General features: G+C 44.4%; 1 protein-coding gene across 1 annotated transcript in view; it reads left to right on the top strand.

Annotated features, from left to right (window-relative positions):
* The window catches only part of AFF3 (ALF transcription elongation factor 3), a 2,012,018-nt gene that overhangs the window by 1,888,097 nt on the left and 96,227 nt on the right, over nt 1-27,694 (top strand). Inside the window, exons 12-13 of the mRNA XM_069204392.1 lie at nt 7,179-7,300; nt 21,817-22,024. Of these exons, the coding sequence (XP_069060493.1) occupies nt 7,179-7,300; nt 21,817-22,024 (330 nt within the window). The remainder of the gene's footprint in view (nt 1-7,178; nt 7,301-21,816; nt 22,025-27,694) is intronic.

Raw genomic sequence — 27,694 nt, 5'->3', positions numbered from 1 at the left:
TGGGCCGGGGTGGGGGGCATTCAGTTAACCAAGTGCGAATTATATATGGATCCATTCTATGTAGCAGTGCTCTACTGTACTCACTGTAATGTTACCCTTTGTTAAAAAAAGAAATAAACTTGGATATCAAAACAGTCCTAAAATCACTTCTCTTCAAAAGGGGAACAAGCCACATAGATCTAGGCTGCTTGTAAAATTTATAAAAAAGAACAAAGTGCAAAATGCTTTAAGGTGCCAAGTTGTCACAAATCCAGGGTGGCAGAATATTGACCCACTTGACCATCTTGGGAAAAGCAACCTGAAAATGAATGAAATTTAAACCAAATTGGGTCAAAGATATCTGTTCTCCGAGTTCATAATTAAAGAGTGGCATGGCTGCATATCATCTGTAGTTAAAGTGAGGAATGTGCCACTTCGGTCGACCTATTGATTTCTCTGTCAGGCTCCTATCTTTCAAGCATCTGAATACATAATTGGTACACTTAAATTTTGGGACCCAATATTAAAGATTCAGGGTCTCTAAAGAATCTGTGTTTCCCAACATTCCTGCAGTGAGAAGGTATATATGCCAGCTGTGGGAAACGTTGGAAATGATTCTGGGACATTGTAGGAAGTTGGCTCTGTATGTGCTATTTCAAAGTAAGGAATAGCATGCACAGAGTCCAAGGGTTCCCCTTAGAGGTAAAATAGTGGTAAAAAGAGATAATACTAATGCTCTATTTTGTGGTAGTGTGGTCGAGCAGTAGGCTTATCAAAGGAGTAGTGTTAAGCATCTGTTGTACATACACACAGGCAATAAATGAGGAACACACACTCGGAGACAAATCCAGCCAATAGGTTTTGTTATAGAAAAATATATTTTCTTAGTTTATTTTAAGAACCACAGGTTCAAATTTTACATGTAATATCTCATTTGAAAGGTATTGCAGGTAAGTACTCTAGGAACTTTGAATCATTACTTTAGCATGTATACCTTTTACATAAAACACAATAAGCTGTTTTAAAAGTGGACACAGTGCAATTTTCACAGTTCCTGGGGGAGGTAAGTTTTTGTTAGTTTTGTCAGGTAAGTAAATCACTTACAAGTCTCAGGTTTGGGTCCAAGGTAGCCCACCGTTGGGGGTTCAGAGCAACCCCAAAGTTTTCACACAAGCAGCTCTGGGCCGGTCAGGTGCAAAGGTCAAAGAGGTGCCCAAAACATATAGGCTTCAATGGAGAGAAGGGGGTGCCCCGGTTCCAGTCTGCCAGCAGGTAAGTACCCGCGTCTTCGGAGGGCACACCAGGGGGGTTTTGTAGGGCACCGGGGGGGACACAAATTAGCACAGAAAGTACACCCTCAGCAGCGCGGGGGCGGCCGGGTGTAGTGTGCAAACACGCGTCGGGTTTCCTTCAGTTTTCAATGGGAGACCCAGGGGTCTCTTCAGCGATGCAGGCAGGCAAGGGGGGGGCTCCTCGGGGTAGCCACCACCTGGGCAAGGGAGAGGGCCTCCTGGGGGTCACTCCTGCACAGAAGTTCCGTTTCTTTAGGGGCTGGGGGCTGCGGGTGCAGGGTCTTTTCCAGCCGTCGGGAAATGGAGTTCAGACAGTCGCAATCAGGGGGAGCCTGGGGATTCCCTCTGCAGGCGTCGCTGTGGGGGCTCAGGGGGGACAACTTTGGTTACTCACAGTCGTAGAGTCGCCGGAGGGTCCTCCCTGAGTTGGTTGTTCTCCACCAGTCGAGTCGGGGTCGCCGGGTGCAGTGTTGCAAGTCTCACGCTTCTTGCGGGGAGTTGCAGCGGTCTTTAAATCTGCTCCTTGTAACAAAGTTGCAGTTCTTTTGGAGCAGTGCCGCTGTCCTTTGGAGTTTCTTGTCTTTTTCGAAGCAGGGCAGTCCTCAGAGGTTTCAGAGGTCGCTGGTCCCTTGGAAAGCGTTGCTGGAGCAGGTTTCTTTGGAAGGCAGGAGACAGGCCGGTAAGTCTGGGGCCAAGGCAGTTGGTGTCTTCTGTTCTTCCTCTGCAGGGGTTTGTCAGCTCAGCAGTCCTTCTTCTTGTTAGTTGCAGGAATCTGAATTCTTAGGTTCAGGGGAGCCCTTAAATACTAAATTTAAGGGCGTGTTTAGGTCTGGGGGGTTAGTAGCCAATGGCTACTAGCCCTGAGGGTGGGTACACCCTCTTTGTGCCTCCTCCCAAGGGGAGGGGGTCACATTCCTATCCCTATTGGGGGAATCCTCCTTCTACAAGATGGAGGATTTCTAAAAGTCAGAGTCACCTCAGCTCAGGACACCTTAGGGGCTGTCCTGACTGGCCAGTGACTCCTCCTTGTTTTTCTCATTATCTCTCCTGGACTTGCCGCCAAAAGTGGGGGCTGGGTCCAGGAGGCGGGCATCTCCACTAGCTGGAGTGCCCTGGGGCATTGTAACACAAAGCTTGAGCCTTTGAAGCTCACTGCTAGGTGTTACAGTTCCTGCAGGGGGGAGGTGTGAAGCACCTCCACCCAGAGCAGGCTTTGTTTCTGTCCTCAGAGAGCACAAAGGCTCTCACCGCATGAGGTCAGACACTCGTCTCTCAGCAGCAGGCTGGCACAGACCAGTCAGTCCTGCACTGAACAATTGGGTAAAATACAGTGGGCATCTCTAAGATGCCCTCTGTGTGCATTTTTTAATAAATCCAACACTGGCATCAGTGTGGGTTTATTATTCTGAGAAGTTTGATACTAAACTTCCCAGTATTCAGTGTAGCCATTATGGAGCTGTGGAGTTCGTTTTTGACAGACTCCCAGCCCATATACTCTTATGGCTGCCCTGCACTTACAATGTCTAAGGTTTTGCTTAGACACTGTAGGGGCATAGTGCTCATGCACATATGCCCTCACCTGTGGTATAGTGCACCCTGCCTTAGGGCTGTAAGGCCTACTAGAGGGGTGACTTACCTATGCCACAGGCAGTGGGAGGTTGGCATGGCACCCTGAGGGGAGTGCCATGTCGACTTAGTCATTTTCTCCCCACCAGCACACACAAGCTGGCAAGCAGTGTGTCTGTGCTGAGTGAGGGGTCCCTAGGGTGGCATAAGTCATGCTGTAGCCCTTAGAGACCTTCCCTGGCATCAGGGCCCTTGGTACCAGGGGTACCAGTTACAAGGGACTTACCTAGGTGCCAGGGTTGTGCCAATTGTGGAAACAATGGTACATTTTAGGTGAAAGAACACAGGTGCTGGGGCCTGGTTAGCAGGGTCCCAGCACACTTCTCAGTCAAGTCAGCATCAGTATCAGGCAAAAAGTGGGGGGTAACTGCAACAGGGAGCCATTTCTTTACAGACATGTAATCTCATATCACCAAATGATTGAAAGCAGACTACTTTAATCCAAATTGCATGACACAATAATAGTGTTAGAGAAGTAATAAAATCTGACAGATAGTTAAGTCCCGCTTCTTTTGTGTGCTATAAAATTGGAACAGCTCGATGGGAGTGTTAAGAGCTTTGTAAGAAAGCACTTTTCTATAAATCCCTGCAATCCACAATATCTCAGATACCAGCCCCATATGTAACCACCAAAACACTTTTTGTTTTGTAAAAGAGGCACATTACTTTCATGGACTACTGTTCCAGCTTACTTCAGAATCTAAAAGTTGTTTCAATAGAGCTCTTGCTAGTAGTTCTTTGTTGGGTCCTTGAGCCCTGAGAGTTAAAATGAACATCCAAATAAAAAAGGGTGTTTGACTTCTCTAAAATCACTTCCCCTATATTCAAAGAATATTTCTTTGGAGGTCTAAAACCGCAGGAAATAATAATGGTCTTACTCATGTTGGTCTGCAGGTCCAGCTCGTTCATGTATCTGACAAACTCATCAAGTAATCTTTGCAGTCCCACTGCAGTGAAGGCCCTCATCCAAACTGAACCTAATGGTTTATGTTTACCATCATTCATGGTCTGGAAGGCGTTAAAAGAGAGTAACATGACTAGGGTACCTCACAAAGCAGAACAGCAACTCCTCAAGTGGCATACAGGGTCTGTGAAAGGTACTAGCTTGGTAGTCCTCTAATGAGTCGCAGGGAGAGGGAAGTCATAACTCACTTGGGTTCTCATTAAGGAAGCTTTGTCACAGCAAGTCCTAATGAGGCCTTCTGTAAATGTGATGATGTTTGAATTCAGTTTTTATGTCCCTAAGCTTGTACCAAGGGTTGCTAATGAGGAGGATGAGACAGAATCCTAGTTGGAAAGCCAGAGGAGAGAGTTGTGTCTTCACTGGTTTCTATGTACTGATGGTCCTCATTGCAAGAGTTGCAGGAATCTTGATGAAGTATAAGTAGAGCTGGAAATCCAAACACCACTGACTGTAGGAACATTTTGGGTGTAGTATTACTGCACTATATATCAAGATTTCCTCTGAGGAATGTGAAAATACCACAGAGAATTGTATTTCTGCACTAATTTCCTCCTATTATTTTCTCACTTCAGAGTCTTTTTCCACTAGAATATTTCACCAAGTTTTACCAGTCAAAATGTGTCCTTAGAAAACCCTGAAGGTGCAGATAAAGCATTTTTTCTGAAAGACTAACAAAAACAATAGCGAGTTGCACTGAAGCAGCTGCAGAGCTTAGTCCTAAGGAGAGAACAGAAAGAGGCTGGCCAAAAGGACCACAATAAAAATCAGTTTCACCTTCAATTTTAAGCTCAATAGTTACATGAAGAAATACTTTTAAGTGCCAGGTAATTTGGGGAAAGGTAAGTGATCCATCAGTAATGGGCCAGTCAATAGAGAGGTTGGTATTAAAGCCTCCAAGCTTTTTGATATTCCATTGCCTAAAGATATCCAATTTAAGCAAAGTAACCAGTTTGGAAATGGGCCATCTAACATGGCAAACAACCAGGGTGCTGGGACATGGTAGAGGGCTCTGCCGAACAGCAGGTTTCCTTCCTCAGACAACCTTAGAAAAGTTTTCAGAGCTTATCAGTTAGTGCAGGTAAGATTGGAGATCTTGTAGGGTTTTTTGATATATAATTCTCAGAATTCCTCTTCATTCTGGCTGGTTGTCCAAGAGCCTTATACAGATATACAGTTATCAAGGAAGAAGCTTCATTGTTTGGCATGCAGTTGTATGGAACAGCTACACCCTGAGGAGCATTTGTTAGGCCCAGCAGGACAGAGGTAGTAGACAGAGTACCAAAGTACTTTCATTCAGAGAAAGTCTGTTAATATGAAGGATAAGAAACCCCATGGTTACCAGACTGTTAGCTTTCATGAGGTAAAGGCAACTGAGCAGAAAAGGTCCTCAACTAGATCTAACTAGATCCAACTCAGAAACATCCTGGAATGGCAATCCAAGAATACAAGAAAGGACCTGCCAAGAGGTACACTGACGTTGAAATATTTCAACACCCCCTTCAGTGGAGGGTTGGAAAAAAGGACTGGACCATTGTGAGCGCCTCGAATGCCCGCCTTCCTGGACAGAGGATGCACGCAAAAATATTTAAAAAAACTGTAGAGACTGGTGGCAGTACAGTGGCATCTTCTTGAGGCCTTGTGTGTGAAAGCCATGGTCCCTAGATGTTGAAGTTTATAATGTTAACTGATATAAATGAAGCGTAATGATTATTGCCATAGGAGAGAAACAAAGTTGATTGATCATGGGTGTGGGTGATTTGGTTGGCCATGACTGCAGTAAAATGTTTTTGATATGATTTCTTTTACATTGAAACTACAAAACTAATAAAAACGTGTTATAAAAAAAGAAAGTGCACATGTAAAGAACATTCATAGCTTCAGGGACTTTCTCCTCAAGAACATGCAAGTTGTGAACATAGAATGGACCCCATACTTTCTAGCACTGCTAAAACAACAGGTGGAATTTGTTCCCTTACACCCACCTCAAAAGAGTCAAGGAGTAAAAACAAAGGTGCTTTATTGCACGCTTGTACCATTTCAATTGTGTCTTATCAATGTTCTTTATTAGATGCACTGGTAAATGTCTGTAAAATAATGTCTGCTGGGTGTTTATCTTTGGAAGCATGCTTAACTAAGTGAATGCGCCCTCTTGTATTTTAACCATGAGCTGTGTTGAATTATGGTTAATAGTAACACCTTATTTACAGCACTTAGAAACAGCATAAGTATTTATATGTAACGCTAACTCAGCTATTAAGCAATGAAGTGCTGCACAAACGAGCATTGGCAATGCCATTCACACCCACTTATTTTCACATACAACCGGGACCAGTTGGTATTGCCAGTGCTTGTTTATATTAATCTTTCATGCTGTCACTATCTACCATATTTCTGCCGTTGTTTTTTTTTAGTGACCACTAGGTGGCACTAAAATGCAGTAAAATGGGGTTGTTAAAACATTGCTTTGGTTTCTTAGATGCAATATAATTCAGAGCAGGACAAATGACGAATTTACTGATGGTGAAACCAAAGAGCTGTTGTGAACTGGTCAAACACAGTTAGGGAGTGAAGCAAAAAGAAAGAGTAAGGCAACTAAGATATACACGAATGCCACCCAATTTTCATCAGGTAATGGCTTTTCGGAGTATTATATAGAATGCGATCTCCTGCAGCTGCAGCTCTCTGAAGAGAGCACGAGAGAGGGCTGGGATTTATTTGGGGATTAGTGGAAGGAGTGGTAAATTACCAGAAGAAAGGGGATGAGGGCTGAGGGGTGGTTGGTGCACAAGGGGCGAACAGAGGGGGTAAGGGAAGTATGATACAGTGAAGTGGGTATGCAGGTATGCATTCTTCCAATGCATCTTGTTGTCAGGAGATAACAATGTCCTGATATTTTTCTTGAAAAATCGGATTTTGAGTTGTTTCTGGAGTAGAAGAAGAATGGTGTATCCAGGGTTTGCAGTTGAAAAGAGTCCTACAGTTTTGGAGCAAATCAGGAGAAGGCCTGGAATCTGAGCTTTTCCTTCCTGCATTTTCTGGACTCGAATCTGGCAAGCTCTGTTTACACACAAATGATTATTAGGACCACGATTAGTGTTTTCAGTCTATATATAGTACTGAAATGTGTGTACTTCTTGCACATATTGCTAGACCCCTTATTTAATTTCCATTTTATACAGATGCTTGTTTCCTGGGTATTGCAAATGAATGTCATACGATTGAATTCATTTTAACTAGCGAATACTATGTTGTACACATCTAATCCTGTATTGTCTGAGTGATCCTACTAACAGAGAGCCTTGTTTGCCCTGATGCAGTGTGGGAATGAGGAGGACCCCGCAGATCAGAAACGGAATCAAGTGGAAAGACACTGCTCACCTCAAATGTCTGCCTATGCCAACGGAGTCCCAGCAACAATCTGCGAAACGCACATCAGCAAGTATGCAGTTTAATTTCTGTTTACATTTCACTGGCTGGACACCAGGGCCAGGTGTGTCATTGAGTAGTGGCAGAATTCAACGTCGTTATTTCATGAAAAAAAGTATGACAACGGGTATTTAGCAATTCCATTTTTGCCATATATAGGGTCATATGAGGGTCGTACTTTGCCACTTAACAAAATTATACAACCTCTGAAAGAAAACTGATGAGCATATGCAAAGTAGTCGCTGCTGTTTTCAATAATCAAAACCAAATCATATGTATTTCAGTTAATTAAAATCATAAGTTACAAACACCAACGGTTTAGAAAGAATTAAAACAATGCACTTGTTCAGGATGCAGAACCGGTCTGCATTAGCTAATTCAGTCCCTGCCTGTCTTGCAGTGCTTCTGCCTAGGGGACCCAGTATTAAGTGCACTTGTGTCAGCACAGAATAATAGCAGGGCAGGAGTAACATAAATGAGAAACAAGCAAAAGGGAGGAGTATGCACAGGCATCAGTGACACCCCATGCCCGCTTGTTCCACATGATTGGATATTATCTTGCTTCCTCTTACGTAATACCAAATGTAAAGTGCAGTAGGAGTGGGGGAAGGTATCCAAGCCACATTTACTTCCTCCTCCCCGTCCGGTAAAATACGATAAACATTTTATCTCACAGTGACCTGCCCATAAGACCGAATTCTAATGTGACAACGCTAGGAGTGCTAATAAGACCTCTTGTCTCGCTCCGCATCTTCTATAATACCTAAGTTACTCGCCCCCCCCTCACTGTAGAAGATCTACAGTTTGACATTTATTTCAACAATAACATCCTCTCTCGCATTTGGAGCAAAGTTCTTAATAGAGTGCATAAGTTAGTCAAAAGAAGCGACAGAACAGGATAATCCTGAATAAAGTCCCCTCGTATTGCTTTGGACCTTGACCAATGCAGCCACTACCATACTTTGTGGATAAAGTGCTGAAGTAACAATGGGCCTAAAAGAGTAGAGCTATTGTTCATACCTCCTTCTCATTGCAGCTTCTGGGTCTTTATCTCATAGCAGCTTGTCGGCTTTTATGATGAATTTTGTGAAAGCTGCAATAACTCTGGGCCATTTGCCATTTAAACAAAAGAGTAAGGCTTGACAGCAGGTTCTTATCGTTTTCTGGCTAAAAAGGTTGTGCAGCAAATCCTTACATTCAGTTAGAAACTTGAGGGAATTTGAGACAATGTGAGTTGGACTTTCCGTGTGAGAAAGGCAAAGCCTGCATTTAAAACTAGAAGATTTCATTGTCCATTTCGGTGAGCAATCATTACTATGGCCCAAGTGAAAGTGGACTGGAAGGAACTTGATTTTGGTTAAATAACCCATTAAAATAGTTAGATATGGTTGCGGGACTGGTCATTTGTAAGAATCAATTACTGTCCATGCATGTTTTCTTTTACTAAAATCTCTCTTGTCCCTCAACCATGAGATCTTTTTTATTTGCTTGTTAAAGCCTGGTTTAAACAGAGCATGAGACAGTGTTGCTTCCCATTAATCATTTGCCTTGAGGGTATTCATAGCCAGAACAAAAGCCAGCCCCAAGCTGTTTTTATTTTTTGGAGTTGGCATTTGGATTTCTTCCCACATTTCAGCACGCAAAGTCGACCGGTCACCTAGCCTTAGTGATGGCATGTACTTAAGTAAAGAACAATGTTGTAAAAGTGCTTGGTTTTGCAGACCAAACAATGCTTTGTGGTAGGCAAAAAAGAATGCAAAATGCTTTGCTTTGGGCAGAATTGAGAGAGGTCCTAAGGTTCACCGGAAAGGCCACTGAACCAAAGCTAATTGTTGGGATAAGTTTGGCTTTTATCACAGCAAGAAGAGGGGCCAAGGTAGGACTTTGCAGTTTGCGAAGTAAGCATTGAAAGGCTGCAATTAATGACGTAGTCTTTAGATTTACTTAATTTAGATATAAGCGCAAAAGGGAGGTGCTCCTGCAGCCAAACACAGAGATGTTTATTACAAGTGCCTCTTGAGACCGGCAGTCCACCCAGGAGCCAATTACCTTTCTTCCGAATACTACAATCTGAGTTTTTGTGAGGTTCACCTATTCATTTTTGGAGCAGTAGGCATGGAGATTGTTTAGGAGCCTCTGGAACACAATGCCAGTCAGGTTTAACAGGACTACAACATCCGCATATTGTAATGAGGTCACTTGACGATGTGCCAGTCTTGGTGGATGCGATTTAACAACGTTGAGGTGGGCACATAGGTCCTAAATAAACAGGTTGAAGAGCAACGGTGCCAGGATACACCCTTGCTTCAGGCCACTTTTAACTCCTATTTTGGATGACAAGCCATTGTTTGCACCAAGTTTGACCGTAGCCCAGTTATTTGAATACAATAATATAATGGCACTTAGCAATTCTGCCGGAATACTCCGGTCGGCCAGCTTTCTGTTTAGGAGATTATGGTATAAAGAGTTGAATGCTTGGAAAAATCCACGAAGCAGGAATATAAAAGTTGGTTCCTGTTGATGACATATTTCTCAACAGTCATTGAGAGCGCAACTAAATTCTCTTTGGTGCTAGAATTGGACCTGAATCAAGTTTGATTGAAGGCAATTCATTTTTCTCTTTATGCGCAAGCTTCCAACTCTGCCAGTAGTAAGCTAGCAAAGGTTTTTGTGTCTACTTCCAAAAGGGTGATCATGCAATAGTTGTTGGGGGAGTTGTACTTGCCTGTCTTGTAAACGGGTTGGAAAATTGAGCCACACCATGACTCAGACTACCTTTTCCTCTAGGCAGAAATTGAACAACGAGTAAAAGTGTGCACACCAAAAATAGTAGTGTTGTTTATTGATAGCTGCAGGAAAACCCATTTGTGCTAGGTGCCCCATCCTTTCTGCATTTCTTGATTTTTCCCGTGATTATGTTCATGGAGAAGGACAAGGTGGTTGCCCAATTATTATTGTGCAATAGAAGAGAGCTTTGGTCCTCACTTTTATATAGGGATTCGATATGCCTCACCCATGCTGTTTCAGTGACATTGTTACGTGAAGTGGCCACCGGATCTCTCTCCCGTTGGTTGATTAGCCACCACAGATCTTTGGTATTATTGCTTTTACAGACCTGTACGATGTCAATCAACTCCTGTTCAGTTTGAGATCGTTTTGCCAACCAGACTGCTTTTTTATATTCTTTGCATAGTTCACAGAATTTTTCACACTGGAATGCGGTATCTGGGTGAGTGTTGATGGCCTTTATTTCAGTTGTCATTGCTCAGCATTGGAGCCTTAAAGTTTTTGAGTACCTCTTCCTATTTTTCCTTGGTTGATATCTCTGCATGGTCCTTTTATTCAATTTTGAGATATATATTTTGAATTCATCTAAAGTACTTTTCTATGCCCTCATTGGGTCTTCATGATCCCAGGTTTATGTTATATTGGGCTGCTTCCACTTTTTATAGTTTGCCGAAGCAGGGTTAGACCAACTGACCCTTTGCCAAAGGCTGGCAGCATCCTCTGAGTGCCGATGGCATCATATGCATGTACTAATTCATTAGAGTTCTTGATCCTGATGATCTGTTGCGAGTGATCACTCTCACATCTTATATTTATGTTAAAACTAACAATTGTATTGAAAAGGGGGAGCGTGACAAAAGTATAATCCAAGGCGGACTCAATTCTTTTTCAAGATTTCTTGCGGTAGCCTTTGGGATATCACCTTGGCAGCGCCCGTTGAGTGCCCAATATCCAAGGGCCTCTAAAATATAGAGGAGGACATTGTCTAGTTTATTAATGCAACCGTATTTTGAAGTTTGTAGCAGTATGCTCCAGTGCACGTCCATTCTTCTTAAGTAGCCACTTCTTCTTAGCTGATTAGCCAGATTAGGGTAAAAATTGCCAGTAAGTATTTAAGGGATACTATTATGCATGCTTTCTAGTGCCATGAGAACGTTTTCCATCAATGTTATATTTTGTTGTTTTTGCCTGGATCCTGGGTTGATGTAAATATTTATGATCATCATTGGGTCAATTCTATTGCAAAAGTCCCAGTTGGATATTATTATGCTAAGTATGTGTGGTGCATCAGACTCCAAGCGACTCAAGCAAAATGACCTGCCCAGTGACCTATACATTGAAAGGCCGTCCCTTGGGTGCCCATTTTTCCTGCTGGGGCAAAGTTTTTAACATATCCTTCCAGTGGCTGTTCTTCCATTTTCCATGTCTCCTGGAGGCAGATCACATCAAAATTCTTCAAATACACCTCAGGTTCTGGATTTGAGCGGAGTTTTTTTATTCCTACAATGTTCCATTAACTATGAGACATGGGACATGATGACCTGCTAAGTAGCTTGTTATTACAGCAGGCCGGGTTTTACGTGGCCTGTTCCAAGGGTAGTTGCGGTGTCAGATATTTTATCCTATCATGATTATCCAGGAGTTTCTCGTAATTATGGCAATTCATTTTGTTTTGAATTAGGTTAGATGATACCCAGTTCCAATCTGTGGTTTGGGAGATTGGAGAGCTGGCAATCCAGCATTGGAGGCCTTGTGCACTATTTAGTGAGACTGTTACAGCATCTATGAGGAAGGACTGGTTTGCTCCACCAACGCCTAATACACTTTTCAGCAAAGTGGTTGTTTTCCTCACGTACAGCTTAGTCCAGTTATTGGGCATCTTCATTGCTTTTTGCTCCTGGTTCTCGGCTAGCAATACTACGGGATACTTCTCCTCTGGCATGTCTGATATTGTTATTCCCTATTCAGAAGATACTCTGTATTTTAAAAGAACCAGTTCTGCTGTTGCAGGTGAAGACCAAGTAACCAAGGTGAATTCATAGGGATCCCCTGGCATACATTTGACTGCTTCAATGCATGAAGAGGAAAGATGGGTCAAATATTCCTGTGAGACTAACAATTTAAAGATATTGCATCTGTTCAGTTTACCGCTGCTTCCCCTGGATTTATGATGAGGTTGAAATACGGTCTTGGTGTTTCCCCTTGTGTTTTTTTCCTTATTAATTTGAGGTCCAAAAAGGCCTGTGTAGGATGGAGGCTTGACTTCCAGAGGAATGGCTGTTTCTTAACCGATTTCCAGGTCTGGAAATGGACCATTAATTGAACATATTTTAATGTATTCGTACTATGATAGAGGTCAGGCTGCTACTCAGGCGATCTGTGACTGCTAGTCAGAGACTTCTGGTGGCTCCCAACTGTTGGTTTTTTGTTGCCCGTTCTTAACACCTGGTGAATAATAGGGCTGGCCTCCCTCTTTGACGTAATTTACAAAGATAGGGATGAGATTGTGCTTGTAGATACAGAGGGCTTCAAATTTGCAGGTGGGTGATAGTTGCCAAATTGTGCTCAGGAGAGGCAGTCGAGGCACCTGTAGAATGATTCACTTTTTGTGATTTACTGTTACACTGGTACAGAAGGAGCCACCTCTCGGGCAGTTAAGGCAGGTGTACAACTGAGCACGGAGTTGTTCTCAGGTATGCCTCTTGTTTGTGTGAAGGTTGGAAATAAATTGACAGTTTCTCTTAATTTGATAGCTTTAGCATTTTGTTCTTTCTTTTTATTTTGCTTCCTTATTTTTTTCCATTTGCTTCTCGATGAGGTGGGGGCTTTCATGGGAGATTTTGATGAAGAACTTTTAGTACTGGAAATTGTGTTGATTTGTAGACTCCAGTAATGTAGGGGCAGGAGAAAAAACAATCTCCACAGAACATAGGGAAAGTAACAACTGTGCTGTCATCGAGGCCTCTTTATTTCTTGAAGACCGGGCTGTGGTTTTTATTACAGGTGATTTTAGCAAGATATTGGTCCGATAAGCTGAGGTGATAGCCTTTCCCTTCTTGTTTGCTTTATTTGCTTTGTTGGTGCCTGGATCCATTACTCCTCAGCGAAATCTCAGGAGGTCAAGCAAATCATCCCTCATGAAGGACCTTTCAGATCGGGCTCAAAAGGGAGCCTTGAGTCCAAGTTTAGGATGAAAAATAACACAATGCCTTGCTGTTCACCAGCCTTGGCAGTTCTCACAGTATGCGTATCAATAGAGCAAGGGAGTGGAATCAATGACCCAGTTGCAGGCACCCTGGTTTTGAGTGTCCCAGACCCAACACCGGTGTGTGGGGGAGTGAAGCCAGTGAAACCAAATGAACAGAGGGAAGAAAGGACGATAAACAAGATGGAAAACAGAAGGGGGGACGTTTGCCTGGTTTACAAGCAGCACCCGGATCTAGCCAGACTGCCTCCACTGTCACAGGGCTCTACCACTAAGCAGCAGTGACTAAAACTCCACGCCCTCTATTGTGCCCCCACCAATCGCTCTTTAACTGCATCAAATGCTCTGGCAGGTATCGGAGGGCTTCAGCAACGGAGGTAAGCTAGCTAAGCTTTGAGCAGGCTTTGAAGTGACTTTGAAATAGAACTGGCATTGTCTGGCGTGGCAAGTGTAACAATGAAGCGATGAAGGGCAGCAAGGCTCCAGGCTTAGCTGGTGTAATATGCCGAGTGCGCCCGTGGGGGCCAAAGCATGGAGCCGGATTAAAGGCCCAGCTGCAATCGATGTAAGACAAGAGTGCAGCTACCGCTAACCGCTACCTGCCAACACTTCACTGCTCTGCTTGGCCTCAGGTCACACCCAGTGAACTCACACAGGATTTCTGCTTCCGTGCACAGAATGTCAACTAGAGACTGTGCACATCCAGAGACTGTTTTCAATAAGAAAGAAGTCCACTCCTTAGGAGAATGAGCTTAGCACACCCGAGCCATGGCCTTTCATAGCGTACAGAAGTCCTATTGCTGTTCACTGTAATCTCCAGATAGAGGTCTATTGTCCCCTAAAGTCCAACTTTCCTCAGAAACTCCGTAAGCAGTGTTAGGGAGTACCATGAAGCCAGTTCCTTAATATTCATGAGCTCAGACCTCTGGGTTCTGCTGCACTGACCTGCATTCAGCTGAAAGAGGGGGTTGCCAAGTGCTGGATTCAATCATTCTGACTTTGGCAAAATGGTGTTGGATTTACATGGCAAATCTGTGTTGTGCTGAAAATCATTCCAATAACATGTCTTGCCCAAGATGTTAAATTCTTGTAACCAGCAAGGATGTGGTGGGGAAATGATCTAATTGGCTAGTTAAGTTCCTCTCCTTGTGACTGCAATCCTTTCAAGATATTATAGATATTCTTTCCACAATTAATGATGGCTGTAATTTTGAAAAAAAATTGGAAAGAACTGTATGGGGGACTTACGGGGTATTTTTGCATTTCAAGGTATCGTACAAGATGCACTGTTTTACTTTTGTAACATGAAACTTTCCTTTGAAGAAAATATTTGAGTTGGTTTTGCTGTCATGGATATATGTTTGTGACTCATTATAATCATCTTAAGATTTAACATCCACATGTGTTTTGACACTGTACAAAATCACAAACATGATTGACATGTGAGAGTGGTAGAGGATGACAAACAAACTGAGGACATGTACTAACCTTCATAGGTGAGCCTCGCCTTCTTGAAGTACCCTTCCCTAACCTTTAGGCAAGGTAAGCCAAGATCAAAGTTTTCCTCAACCAAAATTGTTGTGAGGTGCCCAAATTAGTAATCACTATTGGTGCCAATTTTGACTTTATTCCTACTTCTCATCGAAGCCAATGGAGATCCCTTAGTACAGGGAAAATTAGATCATATTGTCTTAGTCTATCTAGATGTAAGCCTTGCCTGTCGAGTTAAGACCCACTTTGACTGTTTTAAGAAGGACATTGGTGTTAAGGAAAATATTGAAGTTCCCGCCAACATAAATGTACCATAGTCGAATGTAGCTAACACTAGGGCCTTTACAGCATGACATAAATTGCTTTCGGAATGTGACTGAGCCTGACAGAAGTGCCACTTGGTAACCTCTCAAAGGCAGAGGTGATGTGGAGAATCACAAATGAAAATCGGCTTAAATTGAATTAACACTGCAGTCTTTAATCGTTGGGTTTGAAGAAGATGAAATCGTTCACTTTCCTTTCTGCAGAATATTCCTCCAATGGTAACAGTTTTTGTTGGGTTCCGCCCCACACAATTATTGATACTAAGCACCTTATTTAGAGATTGCCTATACTGATAAAAGTGGCACTAATCTTTTTGCAGTTGTGTTTTCTTCCTTTCCTCATTCTTTCTACTTTCAAGCCTACTGACACTCGAGGGCAGAGCATCAGGTAGGTTTTCTCACAATATTGGTGTCAGTGTCTACAGCTTATAGGACTTTCTGAAAAATTAAAAAGTAGGTACCCATTTAGCTGGTGTAACAAGGTAAATGTATAGAATTAGTCGTGAGCAGTCAATTCTGTATTTCAGTACAATTTATGAATTATCTATTGGCAGTTGTGATTGCAGTTTCTGGTAAGAGGACTTTTTCATATATTCTTTAAAACATTTACTAGTGTTCCTAATTACAGCACAGCTATTGGGTTTCCTGAGTGCCCTATACAACACCTGAGTATATCATTGCAACATTATGAATGATACCATATCCCATAAAATTCTGTGACTCACACAAAACCTTTAATTTTAAGCATAGTCCACTTCTCTTTCAGTAACTACCTGCCCCTCGCTCTTCTTCTCTTTCGTACTAGGCCCTGAACAAAGAGGAAATCGTTTGCAAAAGAACTGCTCACTGGTTATTACATTCCTCTGTTTCTGTTAACACTTGCTTTATGCATAGAACATGTCCTCCTTTTCTCCAGGTTGGTCTTACCAGTAAGGCAAGTATTTCATCAACACCACAGAACACACATCTTTCTGTACATACCTTTACTTGGATTTCCGCCCTTACAAATTCACTTAGGGCTCACTGACCTAAGTCTAAACAGTCCTTTTTAACCACTCTCATCATTTAGCACTATCCCCTTCATATACTGTATGGTGCAGCTGATCCTCTGGCTAACTTGAGATCATGCAGACAGCATGCAGAAAAAGGCCTCTAAGAGGGACTTCAACTAATGTCAACGGACTGTCACGTAATATCCAGTGGAAGAAATACTGAACTACCTTGAACCCAAAAGTCTGTGGACATTCCTCTGTTACAAGAGATACATATCTCTAGAGAAAAATCTGAGAATTTGAAAAGAGATATAGTGGGTACTATAGTGGACAGAAGCTGTTCAGATATTGATCCACAAATCTTTCCTGTCTTCTTGATATGTGTTTGCCACAATACATTTCGTGAACAAGATAAAGACTGTGGGTTTGATCTCCACCTCTACCAGGTTTATAATCGGATTTCCTTTCACACTTATCTAAATTACGTACATTAGGCTCTCATTATGAGTCTGGCGGTCTTGAGACCGCCAGACTCACGGTGGCGGACGGACTGCCATATTACGATAGTGGCGAAGCTGCCACGGACGGGCCACCCACACCGCCAGGTTGCCTCCAGCCGCAGCCTGGCGGTCCCAGCGGTCCCAGCGGTTGTAATCCGCCAGAGCAGCGCTGCAAGCAGCGCTGCCCTCCAGATTACAAGTCCCCATACCACCAGCCTTTTTCCACCGCCATGAAAAGGCTGGCGGGATGGGGGTGTCGGGGGCCCCTGCACTTCCCATGCACTAGGCATGGGAAGTGTAGGGGCCCCCATGCACATTCCACTGCCCGAATTACGGCCCTGCGGTGAACTACAAAGAGGGCCGTCAAAGTTTGGACCGCACAGGCGGTCTCTCGGCGGTTTGAGTTTGGTGGGCAGCCCCCGCTGCCTGCCAAACTTATAATGAGGGCCATAATTTGGAAAGATACCCTGTTAGTGAGAGACATTTGAAATCTATCACCAGACCCTCTCCTGGACAAACCCGGAGCAGTGGACAAAGCTATGAAGTCAGAAGCACAATTAGTGCCTTTCTACGAGACCTGATAGATGACTTTGATTTGCAGTATCCTTAGAGGTTATTGCATCTTAGAGAAAGGGACTATACCCTTGTATTGTGTGTTTATGTTACTAGTTTAAGGATTTACTTTTTCCTTCTGGTTGGACCAATTGCCCCAGATTTTTCTGATTTCCATATTTGAGGGTAGGATTTAGGACTATGTACCTGCTGTACTATCTTTAGACCTAGGGCATGTAGCCCCACCACCTACAAAATGGAGGATGAACATTGCACATTACAAAACCCGGGATGAAAAGCGTTCTCTCCAAGATCATGTTAGAAACTCTCTGGCAACCTTTGAGTGCTTTGCTTCCTCCTTACTGACAGAGCAGGGAATGCTTCAGTTTGAGGAACGTTGATGAAAGATTCTGCTATGCGTAAAAAGCAAATGAGGAAGCCACAGGTTCTGTTGAAAACAACAACAAAGGACTAGACTAAAGCCAATAATGAATACATAACTGACACTCTCTTAAGAGAGCTAGAGAAAGCTAAGTATGACCGGAACCAGTGGCGTATCGAAACTGGAGGGGGCCAGTCACTCAGGCCATGTGCTATGTTGAGGAGGGGGCGCTGGAGCTCGACCGACTCTTCCATCCAATAGATATTATATCAAATTTACTTCCAATGTGGCAGGATTACATGAGTATGGCAGAAGATTCACTTCTGAGAGATCCACCAAAGTGCACGACAAACTTAAGTAATAGCACAGATGGTGAGATCTCTCAAGATGAAATTGTTACAGCCATCACTAACGTCTTCAGAAATATCTCTGGAGAGCATGGCTTCCATACTGAATTTTATAAGACAAATAATCAATTTATTTTGTTACTGTTGTGCAAAGTCTTTAAGGATGCTGTATACTCTAGGTCCCTGATCAAAGAGTTCAACAAAGCAGTGATCTCACTGATACCAGAATCAGGCGAAGACACCCTCCAGTATGACATTTTCAGGCTTGTCTCACTTATAAATAATAACATTAAAATATTAATAGTTTAAAAGAGTTATTCCTTCTCTCATTCACTCCTCAGAAGCTTGATTTCTCCCTGGAAAGTTCACCAGAGATAAAATGAGATGTTTCATGCATTTATTGTGACAGATACAGCAAAGGTTTGATGAAAACATAGCTACCTCATTAGAATCCAAGAAAGCATTGGAAGGTGTGGAGTGGGGATAAGTGTTTAGTTTCTTTGAGAATGGTCAAAAGTCAAATGGCTGTGCTTTCGATCAATGGCAAAAGTGAATTGTGTTTTTTTTCTATCTGCCCAACAGTACAAGGAAGCCCACTTTCCTCACTATTCTTTATTTGTACTCTAGAACCACTGGTGACCACAATCAGACTGAGTCCATTCATGGCATACAGACATCAATAAATGAAATGAAGATCATGTTATATGCAGATTACATCCTTGTGATTCTTACAGACCCTACAGTGTCCACATCTTGCATGATGAAAGTCAATGAAGACTTTCTTCAGTTCTCTGGATTTAAAATCACCTTGAGCAAGGTGTGGCTGATGTTAAAGAGAACCACCAAAGTTAAAATTAGCAACTTTTCTTTAACTGGGGACTACATCATCTAACCTGCTAGGCATCTTCATTAACATGGTTTTTCACAGAATGCTCAAGAACAACAGTCATCCATTGACTGACAAAACCAAAAGAGACTTTACAGCTGACCTGTATTGCAAATTACACTCTGGGGATGGATGCAAGTTGTAATGATGGTGGTGAGGGCAAGTTTTTATTATCTTCAGTATGCTCCCTCTCTCCATGCCCAACCAATTTTTGCTACAAATCTCCAAACTTGTTCGATCCTTCATCTGGGCTGGACAAAAGTCCAGACATATGTCACATAAATTGCTTGCCACTACCAATTCAGGCAGCCTCAGATTTCAAGACTTTAAGCTATACTTCATTGCCAAACAGATGCCAACTAAGGCCCATATTAATACTTTTTGACTCAAACCATCGCCGGCGCTGGTTTGCGTCAAAATATTTACCGCCGGCTAACGCCATTCCTACGCGCCATGCGGGCGTCTTATTTAAGGAATGACGTTAGCAGGCGATGCAGACTGGTCAGAGTTTTAAAAAAATGACTCAAACCAGGCAGCGCCGGCATAGGGGAAAATGGGGATTGTGCTTCAAAAAATGGTGCAAGTCAGGTTTGAGGCAAAAATCATGCCTCAAACCGGACTTGCACCATTTTTTGACGCACAACACCCATTGAAATTACTCCTATCTTAGCAAAGACAGGAGTCATGCCCCCTTGCCCAGTGGCCATGCCCAGGGGACTTTGGGCTTGGTCACTGGGTGCAGTGGCATGTAGGGGGGCCCAAATTAGGCCCCCCTATGCCACTTAAAAAATTTTTTTTTAAATACTTACCTCAACTTACCTGTACTTACCTGGGATGGGTCCCCCCATCCATGGGTGTCCTCCAGGGGTGGGCGAGGGTGGCAGGGGATGTCCCTGGGGGCAGGGAAGGGCACCTCTGGACTCCATCCATGATCAGAGACCATGGAAGTGAGCCCACAGGTCCCTTAACGCCTGTCCTCCTCCCAGGCGTTAAAAAACGGCGCACATCAGGCTGTGTGCTGTTTTTTAAGGCCCGCCCCCTCCTGTGCATCAAAATGATGCAGGAGTATAAATAAGGCAAACAGGCCGTAAAGTCATTTTTTGGGCAGGAACGCCTACCTTGCATGTCATTAACGCAAGGCAGTTTCCCACATCCAAAAAATGAAGCACACAGAGGAATTTTGACATCCGCGGGCTTGGGCGTCAAAGTTTAAATATGGTGCACGGTTTGCACCGAATGTGCGTCAAAATTTTTGACGCACATTCAGCGCAAACAGAGTATAAATATGCCCCTACATCTTTTAATCATTCCTATAATGTGGTCAGCCTGAGCTCCTGCTGATCACAAAGTGAAGATCTGCAGACTGATCCATTTAGGCACCAGCCTATGGAATAGTGGCAAGGTGCAAGTTAAAGACAAACAAATCTCTGGGTAAACATAGGTTGGGGCAAGTATTTTGACACTTGGTGGTGTACTTATATGTGGCATGGTGAAAATGTTTGAGGAGGTACATTCACAATTCTCCCTGAGTGAGACCCAGTGGTGGTGTTGCTTCAATTGACACATTGTCTGGGCAGTACTCTCAGCCCATCTCTTTCTGAGACTCAGACTCACCAACTAACCTACCTGAATGTCTGGGTACATCACAGAGCAGTCCTACCTGGCCAGTATAGTACTCTGAACTGTGTGCTAAACTATCTGAGCTTATCACCAGGACAGCTGTCTTATGTCTTAGAAGAAGAATGCTGGTCCTTCCTATTGGTCACTCATGATAAGGCATGCCTTAAGTTTTGCTGTTTCAAGGTCTTGCATTGTTGATACTGGACACCCTAGATTCAGTCTTTTGGACTCATTGCAGATCCATCTAGCTGCAACAACAGGGAATGTGACTTAATTCACATTTTGTGTTTTGTCCCAAAGCTCAACTCCTACTGGACCTTGTTATGGTTTTTGATATCCAGAATTACAAGATACACATTCAGACTATATGGAAAATTACCTTTTTACATGATCTCCAGCATGACTCCTCACTGGCCCCAGTGGATCGCCATGTCACTTGCAATGGTGAATCTATAAACACTGAGGCATTGAAAACTTCTCAGGCTCCTTCTTATAATGTGTGGGTTATCTGAGATGATGAGAATGGCATCACTTGAGAAACAGATTACAATCAAAAAGACCAATTCCCCAAGTTTCATCAGATTTTCGGCATATCTCTTGAAATCGAGATCCAGTCCTAGTTCCAGTGATGAGAGGACTCAGTACCCTTTTGCTGGTATACAGGTCAATCATCCAGACTTACAGTATACATGGTTGATACTGTTTAGATGAACAACCTATCTGCCTTGAAATACTGTGCAATACTAATTTATTTAAACATCTTTTTTGCTCTCACTCTCCTGTCTCCTCCCCCCGCCTTCTCTTCCGCCACTCAAGGTTTACTGCGCTGATTTTTCGAATAGTTCCACAATGTTAGGACTGTGATATGTTGCCAAAGATTGTTTGTTCTTTCTCACAGTACTTCAGCAGGAGCTGTTAGTACTATACTTTTACCTTGTCACATTCATTGGAAAATATGTACATTTCAATATACAATACTCTAATTCAATAAAGTAATATTTTTCAAAAAAGATGATGATATAGAAAATGGCATTTATGATTTATTCCAGAAGTGAATAATTCAAGAACTGTTCTCAAGTAAATTATGTTATTACATGTTCTGTAACTAATACTGTGCACTACGTTACAGTAGTGTGCAGTATTATTTGAAGGAAGGTTGTAATATTTATTACAGGGAGACAAAGTGTTATAGCAATGTGAATCTAGTAATTTGATCACATTGTATTGCCATTGCAAGCCTGGTTCTATATTTATGACTGACAACTTATTTGGTCTATCACATTTCTTCAACACCATGAACCAGACGCTAAACCAGGAAGAAGAGGTGAATTTTAGCAAGCAGCAATGAAGACAGTTGTTCCAAAGCCAGTGGTAGGAATAACCAAATGCTTCCTAATTTCAAAGTGCATTTTGTGAACATCCCAATCTTAATTTCTCGTTGCAGCAGCGCAGTGCATATGAACACAGAAGCTACAACGCTTGGATCATCAGTATTGCCCCTTCACGATCCCCCAAAACATAAATACTGTAGTGAAGGAAATTGTGCTTCCATGAAAACTGACTGCAGCACCCTGCGACCTGCTTTGGCTTCCTTCAGTAAGAACCACCAGTATGAAGACCGACCGCATTCACTACCTGTAGAAATATGCAGTGTAAGTCCAAGTCATACAAATCACCTTCTGATGTGTATGCTAAGGTGGGCCGTCAAACAATAGGGATGTCACATCCCCTATTAAATTGCTATCCAGTCCATTTATAGAATTCTATATACTGCATCAGGTGAGCACCTCCCTCTAATCTAAAAGGACACTGCGCCGTTTCAGGGCTGGCTTTAGCAATGATGTAGTCCTGTGCAACAGACTTTGTTGGTGCCCCTCTCCCTCTACCCTCGTGACCCCCTTCTTCAGAGATTTCCTCTCTACCACCTTCCAGTATGCCCCAAATCTCTCTATAGTGCCTCTCTCACATTAAGTTATTTTTAATGCCACTAATCCCAGTGTAGACTGACAGAGCGCTTTAAATCATTAACATGTTGTACAGAGACACTGAGGCATACATTATTAAATCAATGCATAAGAAATGTTACTTAAGACAATGAGGGTTACAAGGTGTGGAAGCCACAGTCCTCCATTCTGGTAGGTATTATGTATTAGGAGTGATTTGTGTGGACAAACAAAGTGGCAGATTTACATATTTGTATGATGCACAGTAAACAAAGTTGCTGTGCTTTGTTGCTTAAAAAGGGGAAAGCACAAAAGCACCATATCTAATAAGATATGGTGCTTCTGCTCCATTCTCTAATACTGCCATATCGTGGGCTGCAGTGCACTAATACACATACACTTGCACCATAGTACAAGGATGTATGTTGTGATGTCAAACTTAAATTTTATACTGAAAGGGTACCCTTCCAGCACAAGATTCTATGCTTTGACAAAAATTTAACACTTGGGGGTGTGGCTGAAGTATCAAGATGGGGGTCGCACTCTAAGAGTGTTCCGGACCCCTTTGTCATTTACTCTCATCCTCACGCCATCAGAGACTCTGTTCCCTATCTGCTCAGTCGGCTGTCACTGCTGAACCCTGCCCAGTGTGTGCTGTGACTCTGGGCACTGTGCAGGTCCTGTCTGGCGACTGGGCCCCGAAGCACTCATCCTTCTGCAACATGGCAATGTCCATACGACCAGGCCCTTGAAGCACCCAGGCTGCGGAGTGCAGAACGTCTTGCCGCAACATGGATGTGACCTTTCAGGAGCACCCGCGCTTGGTATTGCATGGCTGTGGGCAGTGGTGGCCCTGCAGCCTCTCTACTGTGCCCTACAAAGGCTGCCTTCCATTTCTGCTGCTCCTGCCCAGATCCAGAGAACAGCATGCAGCAAAGCTGCAGTCCTGTGCTGCTGTGCCCGGGAGCTTGAGGACCATCCACTGTGCCCACCTTTAGACCTGACTGCTTTGACGATGATCACAGGACTTCCAAGTGAGCAACGGGGGCCCCATAGTTAATTTTTCAGCCTGTTGATCCCTGAGGGTGAGAACCGCCCTGCCCCTGGGCTCCTGCCACCTCTGTCCGGGCCCCGCTCCTAGGCAGCCGGTGTAGGAAAGCACCCTTTTTCACATGGTTAGCCCACACTTTTTACCTGGTTTCTGATGTGGCTTTGATTGTTAGTGCACTGGGTCCATGCTGTCCAGGTCTCCAGTGCCAGATCTCTTTTCCCAAAACTGACAGTTGTTTTGCACAAATGGCAAACTCTTTAGCTACCACTATAGGTCCCTAGTAAATGGTACCCTTGGTACCTAGGGCCTGGGGTACTGAGGCAGTAAGAGGGTACTCTGAGGGCTGCAGCACCAATTGTTCCACCTGCAGGGACCCCTCACCAAACCCACACAGTGCTGCCATTTTAGACTGCATGTGTTGATGCAGGCCAAATTGAAAACATGACCTGTCACACACCCCTATCACTGCATGTGCCAGGTGTAAGTCACCCCTGAGCAGGGTGCATCCAGGCACATGTGAGGGCATATGAGGATGAGCAGATATGCCCCTGCTATGCTTCTGTCGATTCTGAGACATAGTAAGTGCACATAAAAGCCATTTTAAATGCATGTGCTGGACACTGGTCATTACTAGTTTCCAAGCTACATGATGGCTTTTCTGAATGCTAGGATGTTTGACATCAAACATCTCAGAATAATAAACCCTCACTGACCCCAGTGATGAATTTATTTTTTTAAATGCACACAGAAGGCACCTTAGAGGTGTTCCCTGAAAGCCTACCAGTCACCAGTGTGCTGACTGACTGGTCCTGACTAGTTCTGCCACCACAGATGCGTTTCTGGCCTCTCAAGCTGAGAGCCAGTGCTCTCGAGGGCCTGAGACTAAGGCCTGCTCTGGGCAGAGGTGTGACCTCTTCTCCCAGGCAGGATGGACATTCCAAAGCAGGAAGCTTCAAAGGCCTTGCCGCCTTTGTAATGCGACCCAGGTCTCTCTAGATGGTGGAGATGGCCAACCCCCCTGTCCTGACCCTACTTTTGGTGGCAGCACAGGCAGAAAAATTTGTTAAAGTAGGAATAAAGTAGGAAGAGTGCCCACTTCATGCCAGTCCCACCCCTAAGGTGGACGAGATGAAGTAGTCACTACTTTTCAAATTCTTCCCTCTTGCTTTCAAGGACTTAGGCCACTATGGTTAGGGTCATGCCCACTTCCCAGCAGAAGTGGTCATAAGAAGTGTGTAGTCACCTTCAAGGTGGTCAGCCCATTGGCCTGGCAATCCCTCAAATGCCCCTAAATTGAGTATTTGGGTGGCAGCCCTGAAAACACTAGAACTCAGATTTTGACAACCTAAGAAGACCCGGACAAAGAAGAGTTGTACCTGCAGAAGAGAAAAAGAAGCAGCAGCTGACCTGGACCCAGCCCCCCGACCTGCCTGCTGAACTCGAAGGATCCTGCACAAGAAACCAGCTCGTCCAGCCTTCAATAAAGAATCAATTTTCCTGTGGGCACCGGACTTGCCCTGCAACAAGAAACTCCAAAGAAAAGACCCTGCAACTGCTGAAACCCTGGAAACCTGACACCAGAAGTGACCACTGCACCTGATGTCCATGACCTGAGGTAAGCCAACCAACAGTACCAACGCGAGTCCCCAGCAGCCCATAAACCAAGTCCAGTGTGTTCTCACCCATATTGGACTCTCCCCAGATGCCTGCAGGCTCTGCATGCAGGCCCCTTCTTCCACAGGCCTGTGGAGAGAGAAAATCCAACAGCTACAGCAACCACTGCACCCGTGACCCGTGACCAAAGCTGATGTGAGTCACCAGTGCCAACGATGTCCCCCATCTCCTAAGGGCTTGAGTTTACCTGGGGTGCACCCCTGCCGGACTCCCCCACGACACCTGCAGCCTCAACACACAGGACACCCTGACTGCTAGTGCTCCTGAATGTGAAAACTGGCGCGTAAGAAAGACACCCCTTGATCCGTCACCCCTGGGTACAAGAGAAGAGGACCAAAGGTGCACCTACGTCCTTGAGCACCCCAAGTCTACTACCTACCTGTTTGTTGTGCCTGACTGGCTTCCCCGCCATAGCCTGCAGGCTGTTTTTCACAGGGTCAAACTCCCAGAGGAAACCATTGGGCACCTGACACCTTGCTGCACCTCTTCACCCAACCGCCCCAGTGCCACCCGGTGTGACCTGATGGTGTGGTTCTGGTTAGTGCCCAGTACTTACCTTAACTCCCTGAGATTGGCTTTGTAATTCATTGTTAACCCTGTCTTTGCTGAACATTGTTTTTCCTTCTTAGGATAACATTGAGAGACCTCAAAAATTGCACTGTGTCTATTTCTAAAACTGCAAAAGTTTAATTACCTCAATCTGAAGTTCTTGGGTTTGAAACATACATAAGAAGAATTGTTATTTTTATAAATTGGTCTCAGATTTATTCATTTGAGAGTGTGTCTCATTTATTGCCTCTCTGAGTACCCACAAATGCTTATCACTACCCTCTGATAAGCCTAACGGTTTGCCCACGCTACCACAAAAAGAGTATTAGTCCTATCTACTTTGGCTTCTGCAATACCAATTGAGGAGCCACTGGACTCTCTACACAGTGTTCTTCATTTTAGTGCACTATATTATAGAGAGCCAGCTCCTTACAGCCTGTCTTTGACACTTATTCTCGGCGGCCTCAACTCCTTGAGGAGCGGGAGGACCTGGCTTTTGCTCTCAACCTCTGCAGTAGGCCCCTCTGCCAACCTGCTTCATTAATGTTGCAAGCCAGCCAGAGAGAGGATCCCCACCATCGTGGTTGCCTGGGGTTCTTTTCCGCTGACTCCCTCCCCCACCTGCGGCGCCAAGGCATTACTGGGACGCTGACCTGAAGACAGGAGGGGGCGGCTATATGCCTATGTCCACTCTTGACTTCTGGCAGGGCGGGTCCAATGAACGTAGACCCTGACACCCCAAGTATTGTGGGCCCCCTGGCCTGCCTGTGTTGGAGGGTTAACTTGCCGCCCCTTCCTTGTTCCTTGTGCTGCACTCTCTCTGACACTGAAAACACAGACCTTGACTTGCCTATCACACTCCACTGGAGGCATTTTTTCACAGGAGGTTTCACTTGGCCCAGCTTGGTCTCTACCTGCGAATCCAGCTGTTGTGGCTTCTTTGCACTACTGGGGCTGGGCTCTTGAGGGCGAGACATACTGATGAAGAGGGTGGCTGCTGTGCCTTCTCCTGCTATATCTGCACCCATTCAGTGCTCGCTCATAACGTACTGCCCACATGGCTGGTTGAGGCACCCCCTTCTTTCCCTTTTGGACAGAGGCGCTGCCCCCCCCGTTGTCATCAGAACCCCTTGGTGCAGTGGGCAGTGACAGGGCTCTCTGACCAGTGATGTCCCAGACCCGCATAAATCAATAAAGCATGAGATCCGGATCAGGACAGACGGGAGAAGGCGTTGCAGAGAAGCTGTCCTCCGAAAAAGGAGACCTGTTCACAATCTTCCAAGCCATCCAGAGGTCTCAAACTACAGTGGAAGCCAAGATAGGGAAGGTCCAAGTAGACATTGGCCTTCTACGCCAGAACTTGCACAATGCTATGGCTAGGGTTGCAGAGGCTGAGTCTTGTCTTTCCACGGTGGAGAACGAGGTGACCAGCCTGAAATCCTAGGTCTCCGGCCTCCTCATACACACAGCAGAGCTCCACCACAGCTCAGAAGATGCAGAGAACTGATCATGTTGCAACAATGTCTGCCTCGTTGGGATCCTGAAGGACAGCGAACCACCACAAGTTGCAGACTTCCTTGAAACATGAATCCGGTCTTGGATACCGCGAGTGGTTCACAAGTGGAGGACACACAGCATTGACTCTCAGAGCACCTTCGGGAGTGCTGCACAGGCCAATGATAGCTCGGATCCTAAATTTTAGAAACAGGGATGCAATCTTGCGCGAGGCCCAATCTCGCTTGGATCTCTGTTGTGGCGACGCCAAGGTGCTTTCCCGACTACACAAAAGAGCTGCAGCAACAGCACTGATCATACCTGGTGGGCAAGCAGAAGCTCCAAGCCCTTGGCCTCCCATACTGGCTCTGGTTTCTGGCCAAACTTCAGGTGGACTTCACTAATAAATACAATTTCTTTGAGACCCTGGAGTCGATCTGGACATGGGTTACCGAAGAACGCCCTATCACTAGACCAAATAGATTTCCCTGTTTGGAGGGGAGACCCTCCAAAGCAATCTAGACAGCGGAGGTTCCAAGCCAAAAAGAACCACACTCACAACGAGGACACATGGAGGGGTCCTGATTTTAAGTTGTATTGGGTTTTAGTTA

This window comes from Pleurodeles waltl, chromosome 8 (assembly GCF_031143425.1).
Source record: "Pleurodeles waltl isolate 20211129_DDA chromosome 8, aPleWal1.hap1.20221129, whole genome shotgun sequence".
NCBI lineage: Eukaryota > Metazoa > Chordata > Amphibia > Caudata > Salamandridae > Pleurodeles > Pleurodeles waltl.
Note: the sequence above shows the minus strand (reverse complement) of the source record. Positions and strands in the feature narration are given on the sequence as shown.